Source organism: Ochotona princeps, chromosome 10 (genome assembly GCF_030435755.1).
Source record: "Ochotona princeps isolate mOchPri1 chromosome 10, mOchPri1.hap1, whole genome shotgun sequence".
In the NCBI taxonomy this organism is placed as follows: domain Eukaryota; kingdom Metazoa; phylum Chordata; class Mammalia; order Lagomorpha; family Ochotonidae; genus Ochotona; species Ochotona princeps.
In genome coordinates, this window is record NC_080841.1 from 44,442,386 (window position 1) to 44,456,889 (window position 14,504).

The window sequence follows — 14,504 nt, forward strand, 5'->3', positions numbered from 1 at the left end:
CTCATTTCTCATGTGTTTCTTGAAGCCCCTTTGGGCACACAGATCTCCAAATGTTTGCACCAAGTAAACATCTTTACCACTAACCTTCCACAGAGCAGCCTCATAGTGTTCTTACCCACATGTGCTATTGTGAAGACTAAGTGATGTCTGGAAAGGACCTCAAGAGTCTCTACCATGCGTGTTACTACTTGGGAAGAAGTAACTCCAAACTACCTATAAACACTTTCTGGCTTCTCCACAAATTACAATCAAATCCTCATCTCATAAAAACAAAATATTTAAAATGAGGGAGTGAAAAACAAAGATTGCAGAAACATGTACTTTAATTCACATTTTCTAGAATTTGGTGGGCACAACAGCAAATTGTTTGGAATTCTGTTCAAAAATCAAAGGTGCACCTGCAGACATTACTTTCCATAGAGTACATATAGGTTTGAGTGTTGTATTCTGTTTTGTTCCACTGATTTTCATGATACCATGCACCTACTGTGTATGTTTTTGGTAAGTAGCTACAGTTTCTGCAGAAAACTTCAGTTTGCAAACTTCTGAGAGGTTTACTGTGTGAACTGTTCCCAAATTTCCAGCTGAAGGCAATGTTGATGAAGACCAAAATAGCTGTCCTTTCTTACATACAATGGTACCTGGGCAAAGTTGAAAAACATAGCACAGTATCTCATATGTACACAGAGATCACAAACACTGAGTAACTCAATATGTTAATTGTCTAAATGTTTTGACTTACTGAAAAGTCAAAACTGGAGAAACATTCATAGTTTACCAATATTTAGTTTGTCTAACTTGCACAGATACCAGTTAAGCATAAAAACGAATGTTTGCCATTGAAGGAAGGAGTATTTTCCTTTCTTTCTTTTTCATCAGTTCAACAGCTGGTACAATCATTTCTGTCAGTTATGTTATTCAATGTGGGCTTTTTAAATTAGGTCATGAGATAAAGACAATATGCCAGGAAGTACTCAGCAGCCCAGCATTTTCACAATGCGGACAGTACTCTAGCAGTACTTCACAACAAAGGCATGATAACTATCCCAACAGTTTCTAGTACAAGGACAATAAAATGTCACCAGGCTCATGAAACCAAGATTTCCTACAGTTTATACATTTAAGAAAAACACACACATACAAATAGTAGGCCACTCCCACAACCTAATTTGTGATAGTTAAATAAAGTTTAGCTTACAAATTTTTCATTTTTCTTAATAGTGAAAAAAATTAAATTTCCTAGAACACACTCTAATAAACCATTTTTCGTAAGCTTGAAACAAATCATAGTAAAGAAAAGCACAATAAATGGAAATTCCCAAGGCTTCGCTCCAAAGAGTTTTAAGTGAGGGAATGTGAAGTAACACTACCAAAAAGATCTGTAAATTTACAGTAATAATAGACAAAGTGCAACATTTTCACATTTTCAGAAAGTGGATGAACACTAAAAACAATTGTTTTAATTAACTAGCAAGACTGCTTAGTCACTTTTTAGACAATTTGCCTTAAGGCCTCTTACTCCACTGTGTTCCCTTTCAACCCTTACATAGAAAAGAAAAAGTGGAGGAAGCTCCAATCAAACCAGCCTTTTAAAAATTTAACTTTACAAACACACACAAAAAAATCAACAAAATTTCAAGTTTGGAGAGTTCAGGAATTAGATGAAAAATAAATAGCTCTACTGAGAACTAACTCCCCCAACAAATGGTTAAGCACTGAAAAGAGGGGTGAGCCAACTAAATATGATCTAAAATATGTCACTAAATCATTAAGGAACAGATTTCAGACTTGGGCAGGATAAGAGACATATTTTAAGAGCACTTATTATTTACTCCAGAAAAGACAGAAGTCAAAACTCTAGATTCTGTACCTGCGTTTGTTTTACCTAAATGCAGTCTTTCAGATTAATTACATTCTGTCTAGTGACATCATTACAAAATAATCAAGATTTTTAAAAAAATACTGCTTATAGGTTTAAGTTCCAAGTTTAGAAAGTGACAGTTTAGGATTTTATGAGTCATCTGTTGGAATGAGTTACACCAAGTACCATTTAATATGCAGTTAACTAAATATGTGAAGGAAAAGGGGCAGGGGAGCCAGCTTGAACGAGGCCTGACCTAATCTACCTGCTGAAATATCTCACCAAAGAAAATCACACTGAGAGGATTGCATAGATAGTAACACCAAGTTAAATTCTTTACAAATGCTTACCATTACTTAAGATAGCAAATTCTGTGTATATAATAATGTTTTTTAACTGGTATAAATTAATATAACTGCCCTCAAATTTTCCAAGAAGTAATCTGTTAAATAAATATTCATACAAGTTTTTTCTTAAAGCAACTGAAAGTTTCTAAAATATTGGTAGGGACAAAAATAAAGGTAAAATGGAAAGAAAGTTATCTAAGTTCTAAGTAAGACTGTCCTGGAGCCAACTTATCCACACACATGAAAGCTTTCTTGATCCGCATTGTGGACAATACTTGTCATCTTTACCAAAACAGGGCTTGTAGTCCCCAAACCAAACAGCAACAGCAGCAGCAACAAAAGTTTTTAAAACAAAACAGTGAAATTGAACTTGAAGCCCTGGGAGATCTTAAGGAGCTTCTGTTAACTATTCATTGAGAGAGCCATTCAATACCTGCACTGCTCCATATTCTAAAAGGTGACACACAAAGAGCTAGGCAAGGCTAAAAACACATTTAGGAAACCATTGATAAGTTTTTGTCGCTGATACCAGCCCTACACCACATTCAATTCCCTAGTTCTCCCACAGTCATTTACTACTATTTGACAACCAGGCTAACACGTGAAGAACAAAACCAATTATAAACAAATAGCAGACTATTCAACAAATAGAAACACACGAAATTAGACATAAAATTAGTATAACTTACATGTTTTAAAAGTATATACTTCATTTATAAATATCTCTTATTGACAATAGTCTATTGAGAATCATAAATATTCAAGTGACCATTTCAATTCTCCTTTAAGAGTTCAGAATGCTTGAAGTCTTTCTGGTGAGTGTCCAAGACAACAAGGCTTCACACAGTCACTGTATGTCTCTTAACTAGACCTATAAAAGCCTTTATTACCTACTTTGTTGTAGTAAGACTTTAAAATTTTGTAACTCTCGTATACTTGTGGAAAGCCTGAGTAGAGAAAGAAAGCATGTGAGTGAGCACAGTTGAATGTGATGCAGGCATATTTCAAATGATCGATATTGTAGCATGGTCTGTAATTTACAAACCAAAGCTAAAAATATGAAAACCATTTAAGAACCATGAGGCTTCCATTTTTAAATAAGTAGGCTGTAATTCTTAAAGATTGACAAAATATGAAGCAGTGATTCTTTGGTCTTGGTGAAAATGGGAAAAGGGACCAAGTTATTTCTTATCAACATTCTAAATTAATAACAAGCAGTGATGATTTTTAACAATAAAAATCTTGAAGTAACTTGGATTTGATCTTTTAACTTCCTTTTGCACATTTTTCTTCACATGGCCATTTTGTTTCTTCCTTCTTGTTACTCCCTAAACACACTTTACATCATTAGTTCCCTGAAAACAGACTATTTTCTGCTGAGCTTTCCTGTGCCTATTCATGATTATTGACTAACACACATTTGTTTGAAATGTTGATCTACATAGTCATCTTGCCATATAGAGAAGCAATAGGTGGACTCTGTTAAGATAACAAATGTAACCAATATATTTTTAATTGTTTCTTTGCCATTGAAAATGTATCTGAAGAAAGTCGCTGTCAGATAAAGAGAGAATAGTATGGAATATTGTCCCTAAAAATTAACAAAGTTTGGGGTCAGTGCTTTGGTTAAGCCACCTGTTGCAGTGCCAGGATCTCCTATGGGTATCAGAATTCTGGCTACTCCACTTCCAGATCCAGCTTCCTGCTAATGTACCTAGGGAAAAACAGGGGACAGTCCAAGTGTATGGGCCTCTGCACCTTTAGGGAGACTCAGAAGGGTTCCTTACTCCTGGCTTTAGCCTGGACCAGCCCTGGCAGTGCAGCTATTAGCGAGTGACCCCAGTGAATAGAAGATTGCCTCTCTCTAACTCTACCTTTCAAATACATAAAACAAATTCTTAAGAATTGAAGAGGTAAACTGATAAATATCAGCAAATGTAAATCACTGTTTTTTCTTATGACCTATACACAAACTGACTTGTTAGTACTCCAGCTACTCTAAATCAGCACAGGTATAATAAAATAATTTTATCTATTTCTTAAAACTCTACCTTGGTGTAAAAGATATTCTTCACAGTTCAAACTCCAAAAGGAAGTAAGTCTTCACTGTGAAAATAGGTCTTACCTTCCAAAAGCATTTAAAAGAGCAACTATTTCCTGTCGAGTGAGTTGGAAGCCTTTAGATGGACTATTCTCTGGAAGCTTCTGAATTTCTTTTTCAGAGAATAATATCTTGAGGGCAGTTCCTAAACCCTGAGTCTAAAGGAAAATAAGTTTACAATGAATGCAGCAGCTACTAGAAAGGCTTAAAGAAATACACAGCCTCTGTGATGACAGAAATTCATATGAACTGAACTTTTCAACAAAATATTAAACTATGAAAGATACAGTTTCAACTTACATGAATATGATAAATTTAACAAAGCTGTTAAGGAAACTGGAATGGTCTTAACACTTATCAGACACATACACTATATCAAATTCTGAAAATGCCTTTTTTTTTTTAAAGCTCAACAATAACACATTAGAACCACCAACAGATTAGTAACCTTTAGGGCATTTTTATAGCTCCTACCAACTCAAAACTCAGATTAGCAATACTTACACTACTAAATGTATTATTCTATTATTATTCAATTATTAGTATTAGAGAAAAAGTTGGATTTACATATAGCCTCCATTAAAATACTGCTTCTTGATTTTCTATTTTTATAAGAAATAAGAGATAAAATATTAATCATTCTTACACTGAGTATATATAGAGAGAGTATCAGACCTTGCAGAACATTTCTACTTGGTAATTAGGTATCAAATGAAATAAGTTCAATGACCAAAGTTTGATATCTAAAAATTTTTATATCATTAGTTTATTGTTTATTCATAACACCAACTTTAGAGATGAATTTGAGATTGTACAAATGAAGATGTAATAAAATTAAAGATCATTAATATAGAAAACAAAATCCTTACACATATGTCTATCAGAATTTAATAACACTTATTTTTCATCAATAAAACAAAAATCACAATTTGGATCTGCTATATGATCTAAACTACAGTGAAAATCAGCACATTTTAATAAAAAATTTGAAGCAGTGCAAAAAGTTAAGGCTAGTAATAGTTTTAGAAGACAACATACATACCTGTAATTTCCCCCATAATCTGCACTTATCACATCCAACACAGTCCATAATACGAGAGATATTCTTAAAGTGTAACCGAAATTCTTCCTAGTGTACAGAGAACATTTCAGTTTTAATACACTTTCAAAATTAATTTGCATTTGGCTGAATTAAAAGAAATAGGCATTCTGAAGTTTATTAATGAATAAGTTGTATTTTTCAACAGTAAAAAATTGAATTTATACAGCATAATTATGAAATATAAAACAATATTAATGACAATTTAATAAAATTAATCCTGCATATAAAATCGTATTAACTTTACTCAAGAGTTATTTCATAAAAACACCAAAATATGCATTTTGGGGGGACATATATAGTAAATGATGAATGGTCTTGACATTTAAGGAACATTAATTAACTGCTGCTTCCATTTGATACCTACATTCTATTAGTGATAAGTGTATCAATTTTATGTTTCATTTATTTTTGATGTTTCATTTTTGTGAGCCTGTTTCAGAATGCTATCGCTGAAACAATGATCAGTCTTTGGCATCACATTATATCTGTCACAGGTGTCAATCAACGATGATCCTAAGCCTGTGCAGGGCATCTTCCTAACTCTTACATTTGCCCGTGCCTGGTTCTTTAGAGACACAGTTCCACACTGATGCTTACACCACATTTCTGGGTTTTCTTACACACTAGAAACTCTTCTGCCGATAAGCATCTGTGCCTGGCTTCTCTGTCTCTAAGGTTAATCTCATCTCATCTGAAGATACAGGTTAACAGAATGTTCTCTTGTCTGTGTCAAAGGGAAAAATGTGGAAAATCATTTTATTGCACTGAGGTAAACCCTTTATTGATGGAGCTGGAGGCAAGTAGACTGAAAATTGTGTCCACCGCAAGCCTTGTCCAGCTGACCAAGGAGTTGAAAGGAATCGGTACCCTGCTCAAAAGAAGACAACAGAAGTAGAACACAAAATCCTTTGCTGCCTGCTCTTCTCTCATGCTAATGCATAGTTTTTGGAACAGAAGGAAGGTGGACTTATATACGCCTGAAAAATAGCAAAATTCCTAGCATTGTGTAGTTGGAAGCCAGCTGGGACTTAAGGCCTTGTTCAATTTTACCTTACTCATCTACTAAAATAAGATAATTTTAATTGACCCGTCTATACACAGGGTACTTTGAAGATCAAAAGTATAGTATCTGTGTAAATATTTAGAAAATAGGCAGCTTAAAAAACCCAACATTATATCAAATGTAATAATAGCAATATGCCTCTAATTTGCGTGTCATCCTTGCGCAGGGATCATGCTAATCGTTCCAATTTTAGTATATGTGCTGCCAAAGCGAGCACAGCAATATACCTCTAATAAAATGTTCAGACTAAACAATCCAACACCAAAATATAGTTTTATCTAAATCATTTTAAAAATATCAAGAAGGAAAACTCTCACCAAAGGAGAAAAATTCAGTATTAATTTTTCAGTTCTTATGGTATATCTACCATCTAACCCAAATGTGTTGCATAACTCAGAATTTTTCAAATTTTAGAAATACAGTAGGTACACTAAATATAATGAACCATGCCACACAGTGTGAGGCAACACTGCAAATACATTAATGTTTCTCTAGGAAAATGGAAGGATATTCATACTAAGAAGGATTCTAAAATAAACCAAAGACCCCTACCAATCTTCTTACATTGTTTTTTTTCAAAGATTTATTTATTTTTATTGCAAAATCAGATATACAGAGAGGAGGAGAGACAAAGAGGAAGATCTTCCATCCCATGATTCACTCCCCAGGTGGCTGCAACAGCCAATGCTGTGCCCATCCGAAGCCAGGAGCCAGGAACTTCCTCCAGGTCTCCCACACGGGTGCAGGGTCCCAAGGCTTTGCACTGTCCTCAACTGCTTTCCCAGGCCACAAGCTGGATGGGAAGTGGAGCTGTCGGGATTAGAACCAGTGCCTATATGGGATCCTGGCACGATCAAGGCAAGGACTTCAGCTGTTAGGCCACTGTGCCAGGCCCTCTTACATTGTTCAGCTAAGGCTTTGCCAACAAATTGTCTGGCATCATACATGAAAAAAATGTTTCTTGTTTTGGAGTTCCGAATTACTATAAAAGATTGTAAAGCTAGATTTGAAAAGTATTTGCTGACCAACTTCGACTAGTTTTTTTTTTTTAACATGTTAAGGGTAAAATCCATGCCCCAATGTTAACAGCTAAATTTTAGGTTTCACATCTGTCCAAAAATAGAAAAATAGAATAGCCCCCAAACTAAAATATTCCATAAAATAAACTTTTAAGAAAAATAAGACTATTGCTTCCTTCAAAGTGGCTAATTAGTCATAATATTTTGAAAGATACATTAAAACAAAATAGACAGTGGTTTTAACTTAACAAAGCTTTACCTCAAAATGTTTTCTAGAAAAATATTTATAAAACACTTATTGGAGGGAGTAATGACTAAAGATTCACTAAAAAGCTGGTCAAGCTAGAAATGTGAGGAAGAAGTATGATTGAGGGATTTTTGAGAGGGACCCATTTATGGTAAAATTCTATTAAATCAACCGCAAAAAGTTGGGAAATTGGGGAAAAGTTCAGATGAATAAAAACTGGAAAACAACCAGTAAGGTGTTCCCACCCTGCCCTTCAACCGAGGATGCTGTACCTTTAGTGATTTTGCTCCCTTTTTGTCACCTGCAAACATGGATTTCTCATCAAAATGCATAGGAAACGACCTGAAAAAACAAATGATACTATTACAATATGGTATGAACAAAGAAATCCCAGTACTTTCTAAGAGCTCTTTCAGAATTTTTTATCCCCAGAAACATTTTAAATGAATTATTTACTCGTGTAAAATTTAGGGACAGCGGTTCATCATATGTGAATTACTTAATGACAGAATAAAGCAAGATACAGATAGCTTTGTAATTTATAAGATATGTAAAATTTTAAAGAAAGTACATGATGAAATAATTTCAAAAATTAACTTGTTAAAAATGACACTGTCTTCATTTAAAATACAATACGTAATTTCAGCACTTCTTAATCTAACTTTTTTCTGCATTATGAAAAAGATTTATCTTATTCAAAAGGCAAAGCAGCAGAAAGAAACAGACAGAAACATAAAGACAGAGATCTTGCATCTTCTGGCTCACTCACCAAAAGCCAGCAACAGCCAGCGTGGGCAGGCATAAGCCAGGAGCCTTGAACTCCAGAAACTCACATCCTTGAGCCTCTACCTGTTATCTCACAGGATGTGCCTTAGCAGGAAGCTGGACTGGATGTAGATGCACAAGGACTTAAATCCAGATATTCTGACATGGGATGCAGGTGTCCAGAATGGCATCTTAACCAACCACTGAACCAAGCACCTGCCCCACGATTCATTTTAACTAAATCAGTAAACTCAAATTTGATAGACCAAGCATTTTTCAGAAATTATATCTTAGAAGGCAAGGTTAATGCTGCTTTATGCATCTACCATGCCAACACATAATCATACCATCTAAATTTAAATAGTCACTCAAAGAATACAGAAGTGGTAAAATATTTTGTACTAAATTTTGATACGACACAAAATTTAAAGTTACATTTGAAATTATGACCCATTCTCAAGTGTGAACGTTTCTGAAATAAACCTATAAAGATGCTTTGTAAGTCAACATTGGTGGAAATTTTAACATGCTTTGTTCTACTGGTAATTTTCCTTCTCAGTTCCCCTTTTCTTTTTCCCAACTTTTAGGAGTTTAGCCTCATTTGAATAAAGTGGAGAACTTCAGGTCACTGGCAGGTACTTCTTACTTTGTGTCTTGAAAAATATCCAGTAGAAGGGCTTTTGTGTCAGCATCTTCTTGCACATTTCCAGTGTAAAGATCGACAATGGAGCGCTCAAAGTACGGGGCTACCTTTGACAAAGCCCGAAGCTCAATCAAGTACAGAAAGTACAGATTCTTTAGCCTTCGTGGACCTTCTCCCATGGTTTCCACAGGGTCAAAGCGGCGTTTGAATTCTTTAATATTTGGCCCCCAACTAGGTTTACCCCAAGTTTCTAAAGAGGAGAAATATATGATCTTAGTCAGAAAGGGTTTTTTTTTTTTTTGTTCCAAGAGAATATATTTTCCCACCATCCCAGGATTTACAGATAGAAGGCAAAAATCTCACTTAAAAATTTGTTTACCTTCCAAAAGATAATTTGCACAGAGATGTAAATTAATACTAGCATGAAGTCCTGATATAAGCTTATAGAAGACTCTCTTCTCCAGACACAAACCTATTTTGAAAAAAGTGAGAAACAAAGCATGCCCGTTTAAATAACAGAATTACTGAACTAGAAATATTCAGTACACAGGACTATTTTTAAAGTTAAGATTCAAGGATGTAAAAATAAATCAAGAATAACACAAAGAAGATCAGGGTTGCCTCACTAGAAAAAAAGTTAAGATGTAGAATGAAATTAACTGAGTAAGATGGGAACCTCAGGTAAAAAAGTTTGACTATTACCAGCGGTGAAAGCACAGGCAGGTGGGAAGTTCCCTGTTACACAGAGGGCAACAGCACACCCTTCTCCTGTGGTGAAGACTTCCTAAGGCAAATGTAATCACCGCTTAACAGCAACTGCTTCTCCTTTGCCCTTTCCTGTCTTTTCCCAGAACTTAACAGTGGAGATTTTAAGAAGGGTCTTATTAACCTGTTGACTGGGAATGCTTTATTTTCAACCGTACTTTCCATCTTGGACAGATTTTGAGAAGTCTTAATTCACACACATGTAAAGTATGTTGACCATTTACTTTGTGAATAGAATCAAATTACATGGGGTTTAGAATAAAATGGAAATTATGTGTGGCCTCCTTAGCCCACACCGGCTTTTATTCAAAACTTATGACAGAGGTGGAGATGATCCTATCTTATTCTTACCTTCTTATAAAAAGATTTTCTTAGAAGATTGGTATACTTTATGAATATATTTAATGCCACTAAATAATGAACTTAAAAATGGTTTGGGTGAAAATGTTATCTTAAGTATATTTCACCAGAATAAAATTTTTTGAAAAGCAATGTTTATGGAAAATTTTAAAAGTGAATAAAAAACACAGAAAGGTAAATTTAAAGAATCCACTGGATACAGAACAATTAGCTTTTTCCATCGATCACAACAGATATTATCCTTGCCTGCTCTCTTTTTATCTCATGAGGAAAAATGAAGTTTTACAGTAGAAAGTAAAATACAGTCTCATTTTTATACTGTTCGAAAATTTTGAAGAGTACTTAGCTGGTTTATTTTGCATTGTCTGAAGATCTTTTAGTGTGTGTTTTTTAAAAATTTATTTATTTAACATGAAAGACAGAGTAGGGGTAAAGGAGAGATCACTCATTCAATAGTTCACTTTTCAAATGCTGCAATAGGCAGAACTGGACCACCCCAAAGCCAGGAAACAGGAACTCATTTTAGGTCTTACACGTGGGTAGCAGATACATGAGAACTTAAACCATCACTTGGTACCTTCCAGGTTATGCACTGGCAGGAAACTGGGATGCAGGAGTCCCAGGGATATCTTAACTATTAGAGCAATTGCCAGACTTAAAGGAGCTTTTAGATTATTAATTCATTCATACTTATTTCTTCTCTCTTCCTCTCTCCCTCTTTCAACCTGTCCTACAATTGAGGTTAAGTAGTCTTGAGTAAAAAAAATATGATTCAAGGTCTCATTTCCTAATTCTTGCTAGGTTATGTGAACTGTCACAGATAAAGACCAAAAAGTAAAAGTCAAATTCTATTTTGTAGTTTACTCTTAAAAGTTTAAAATGAATTTTGAATATTTGTGATAACACAAACATCATAAATAATTTTAAGAAAAGCTTAAATATTAACTAACTTCCTAATACAAATTTTCATCAAGGAATGCTAAGCCACTACTTGGGACACGCATATGCAGATGACGGCTCAAGTACTTGAGTTCATGTCACCCACATGGGAGACCTGGATAGTTTCCGGCTCCTGGTTAAGTCTGACCCAGCCCCAGTTTTGTGGCCAATTGAGGGTGAACCAGTGATGGAAATTTTCCTTCCTTTCTCCCTATCATTCTACCTTCTACACAAATTAAAAATCTTAAAAACAAAAACAAAAACAAAAAGACCCTTCTTCACCAAATCTTCAACACAATGAATACAAGAGATACCTACACCACCATGTTCACAGCAGCACTGATCACAGTAGCCAAAATTTGGAATCAGTCAAGGTTTCCATCAGTAGATGAACAGATAGAGAAAGTATGATGTATACATACAATGGAATACTTTTTTCAGTTACTAAAAAGAATGAAGTTCTACCATTTGCAGCCAAATGGGCCCAACTGAAGGACACCATATTAAGTGAAATAATCTGCACCCAGATGGACAAATACTGCATGTTCTCCCTTAATATGTGGGAGCCAAAAGTTGCAAAAAGAAAAATAAATTGCTGTGTATCAGTACTGCTGCAAATACAGTTTTTAAAAGGGACAGTAAGCAAAGCAAAGCTCTTGAAAATGCATATGCCTAAAAATCAGAGCCTGGACCTGGGAGGTTGACACAACTCCTTAGCCTGAAACAGGAGAGATGCTAAGTGAGAGAAAAAGAGCAGAAATGTATCAGGGCACTTCAAAAGTTGGTGGGAAATGAGAATGAAAAGAGAAGCCTATTTTGGTGCAAAAAATTGAAAACCATGCAGTTTTTTTGTATAATAATGGCTCTTCTATCAATCTTTGCAATTGCCAGCTTGTGGAACACATGAACACACACACAGACACACACACAGACACACACACACTTCTCACACAAAAGGTTAACTGTAACAATAGGATGTGACATCTAGACATTTTCAAAGAAATTTTTATAGCTATCATTTACATCAATAATGTAGATAAATAAGATTACTATTGCTATTCTTACACACCGGATGAAGAAACTCAATCTCAGAAGAGGCTCTCTGGAACCACATATCAACACTCATGGTCTGGCAACATGGGATACCAGGAGTGGTAGGTAGCACAGCATTCCAGGAATCCAACACTACCCCTGAGTGTCAATTCTTATCCTTTGTTATCAACACTCAGAGTCTCCCTTTTAACCTACATGCTATCTTCTCTAATATTTTTAGAGTAGAGCTTAATATTTAAACAAACTAAGCATCTTCTACACTCCCTCTTTTTCAATATAACTCCAACAGTATTTGCATAATAATGTTCATGCTAGTAATGGCTGATGCATGCAGTTCAATAAAAATAAAGGGGAATTATGTTCCTAAGGTAACATTACCAGTCAACAAACATAAAACAGAGCTAACTACTTAGTTTACCTCTAAAAGTTTATGACTATGGAACACCACTAATACACACTCCAATTTTATAAACCAAGGAAATTCTGTAAATTTTGAAAACCACAACATAACCAGTTATTAATCTAAGCTGTCAAGATCTAGAACATTTCAGTTTCCCATTAATAACATTTTATATTTTCAACAATGACAATACAGGAATACAAAAGTATCTAATACATTTCTGGCAGACCAATAACCTCAAATTTTTTACATAATTATATCCCCAAATTTAGCAAACTAAAGCGTATGTTATCTTCTTCCAAACACTATCAAAATTAGTTTGTCAGGACAATAGAAATCCAAAACTTCTAAGAACATAATAAATAAAAACTTTTAACAGTAAGTCATTGAATTTAACAGACAATAAGTTTACCTTCTAGCCATGTATAAAATGATTCACCTAGAAAAAAAAAACACAGAATGGAGGGAATTCAGTTAAAATATTTTAAATGAACATTTATAAATTAAATTTATTTAGTATTTCTTATTAAGGAAGATTAAGTATTTATCCCTAGAAATGCCTATATTTCAGGTAAAGTGGGAAACACAGTATGTTCTTAGAAATAAACTTTACAAGTGATTTAAACAACCTGGGAGAAAATTCTCACAAAAGATATTTTCACTATTAAAAATTCTGTGAAAACATTTCAGTCAAAGCTATTATATAAATCTTACCCATTGAAGGTTTAAAGACCCAAAATAATTAAGGCAGTTTTTACTTTTAATAACTGTAATACTTCTAAATAAGTTTGAGAAAATCAAATTACTAGTTACTTCACTTTCTTAAGCCAATAAAACTAAGTACAGTTCCTCAATGACATAGAACTACCAAATTTTGATGAATTTTTAAAATCTCATAATTTTGAATATAATTCTTCAGGAAAGTTAATGAATAAAAATTGGAAGAAACTGGTTTATCTGAGTACTTGAGTCACAAGAACTATTCATGACAATGGGGAAATGTCAGACAAAGGATGCAAAATTACACTGAGAAGTGCAAGAGCTCTATTGTACAACAACATCTCTATGGTTAATAACAGTCTATCTTGTTCTCAAAAAACTGCCAGGAGAACAGACCTTAAGTGTTTTTAATCACACACAAAAAATAATGAGGTAATATGTTTTTATTATTTAGTTTCATTGAGCCATTCCTAAGTGTATATATATTTAAAAACATCATGATAAGTACATATAATTTTTAACTGTCAATTAAAAAGAATTATTTGTGGCCTAACACTGTTCTTCTGAATGAGGAGGAAAAACACGGCAGTCCACAAAGAATAAAATTGTTGATCTGTTTCTTAAATTACAGATCTTTACTATTTTTTTTAACTGAAAAAGAATGACAGAGATATGCTGAGTAGGAACTCAAGGGAACAGATGATGGGGTGCTATAACTTTGCTTCTTTGTAGTTCTCATACTGCAAAAACCACAACCATCCTTCCACTGATTAAGTCATCATTCATTTTTATCTTTCTTGTTCAAAAACATCAACTTGCAACTGGAAAAATGTAGCTTATAAGGTCTTCAATAATTTGGCCTCTATCAAGCTTTGTTATATAATCTACCAACACTCTCTTCTGTTGCTAAGGTTCTCTCTAGTAGGCCTAACTTTTCCTTTCTAAAATTACAGGTACATGCTGCAGCTAGGAATCCAACTAGCACATATTACTCAATTCCACTGACCTACATCTGTCCTGTCATTCAAATTTCACCTCGTTTGCTATCTCCTCCCATAAGCTTTCCCATATCACTACAGCATTGATTTGTCCCTGAGAAACGATATCACCTACTTTCTG

At 34.3% G+C, this 14,504-nt stretch overlaps 1 protein-coding gene and 1 pseudogene across 2 annotated transcripts in view; both read right to left on the bottom strand.

Moving 5' to 3' along the window:
- Window positions 1-293: 293 nt before the first annotated feature.
- Window positions 294-14,504, bottom strand: part of ERO1B (endoplasmic reticulum oxidoreductase 1 beta) — a 59,442-nt gene continuing 45,231 nt past the window's right edge. Inside the window, exons 6-13 of one of the 2 annotated variants that reach the window (XM_058669384.1) lie at window positions 13,078-13,104; window positions 9,528-9,620; window positions 9,152-9,398; window positions 8,013-8,082; window positions 5,352-5,438; window positions 4,334-4,467; window positions 3,103-3,155; window positions 294-641 (exon numbers count right to left, since the gene is read on the bottom strand). In XM_058669384.1, coding sequence (XP_058525367.1) covers window positions 484-641; window positions 3,103-3,155; window positions 4,334-4,467; window positions 5,352-5,438; window positions 8,013-8,082; window positions 9,152-9,398; window positions 9,528-9,620; window positions 13,078-13,104 — 869 coding nt within the window. In that variant the 3' untranslated portion in view covers window positions 294-483. Of the gene's footprint in view, window positions 642-2,897; window positions 3,156-4,333; window positions 4,468-5,351; window positions 5,439-8,012; window positions 8,083-9,151; window positions 9,399-9,527; window positions 9,621-13,077; window positions 13,105-14,504 lie in introns of those variants that run through there. The other variant, XM_004578519.2, reaches the window with a different exon arrangement.
- Window positions 6,596-6,691, bottom strand: LOC118759158 (U6 spliceosomal RNA; annotated as a pseudogene).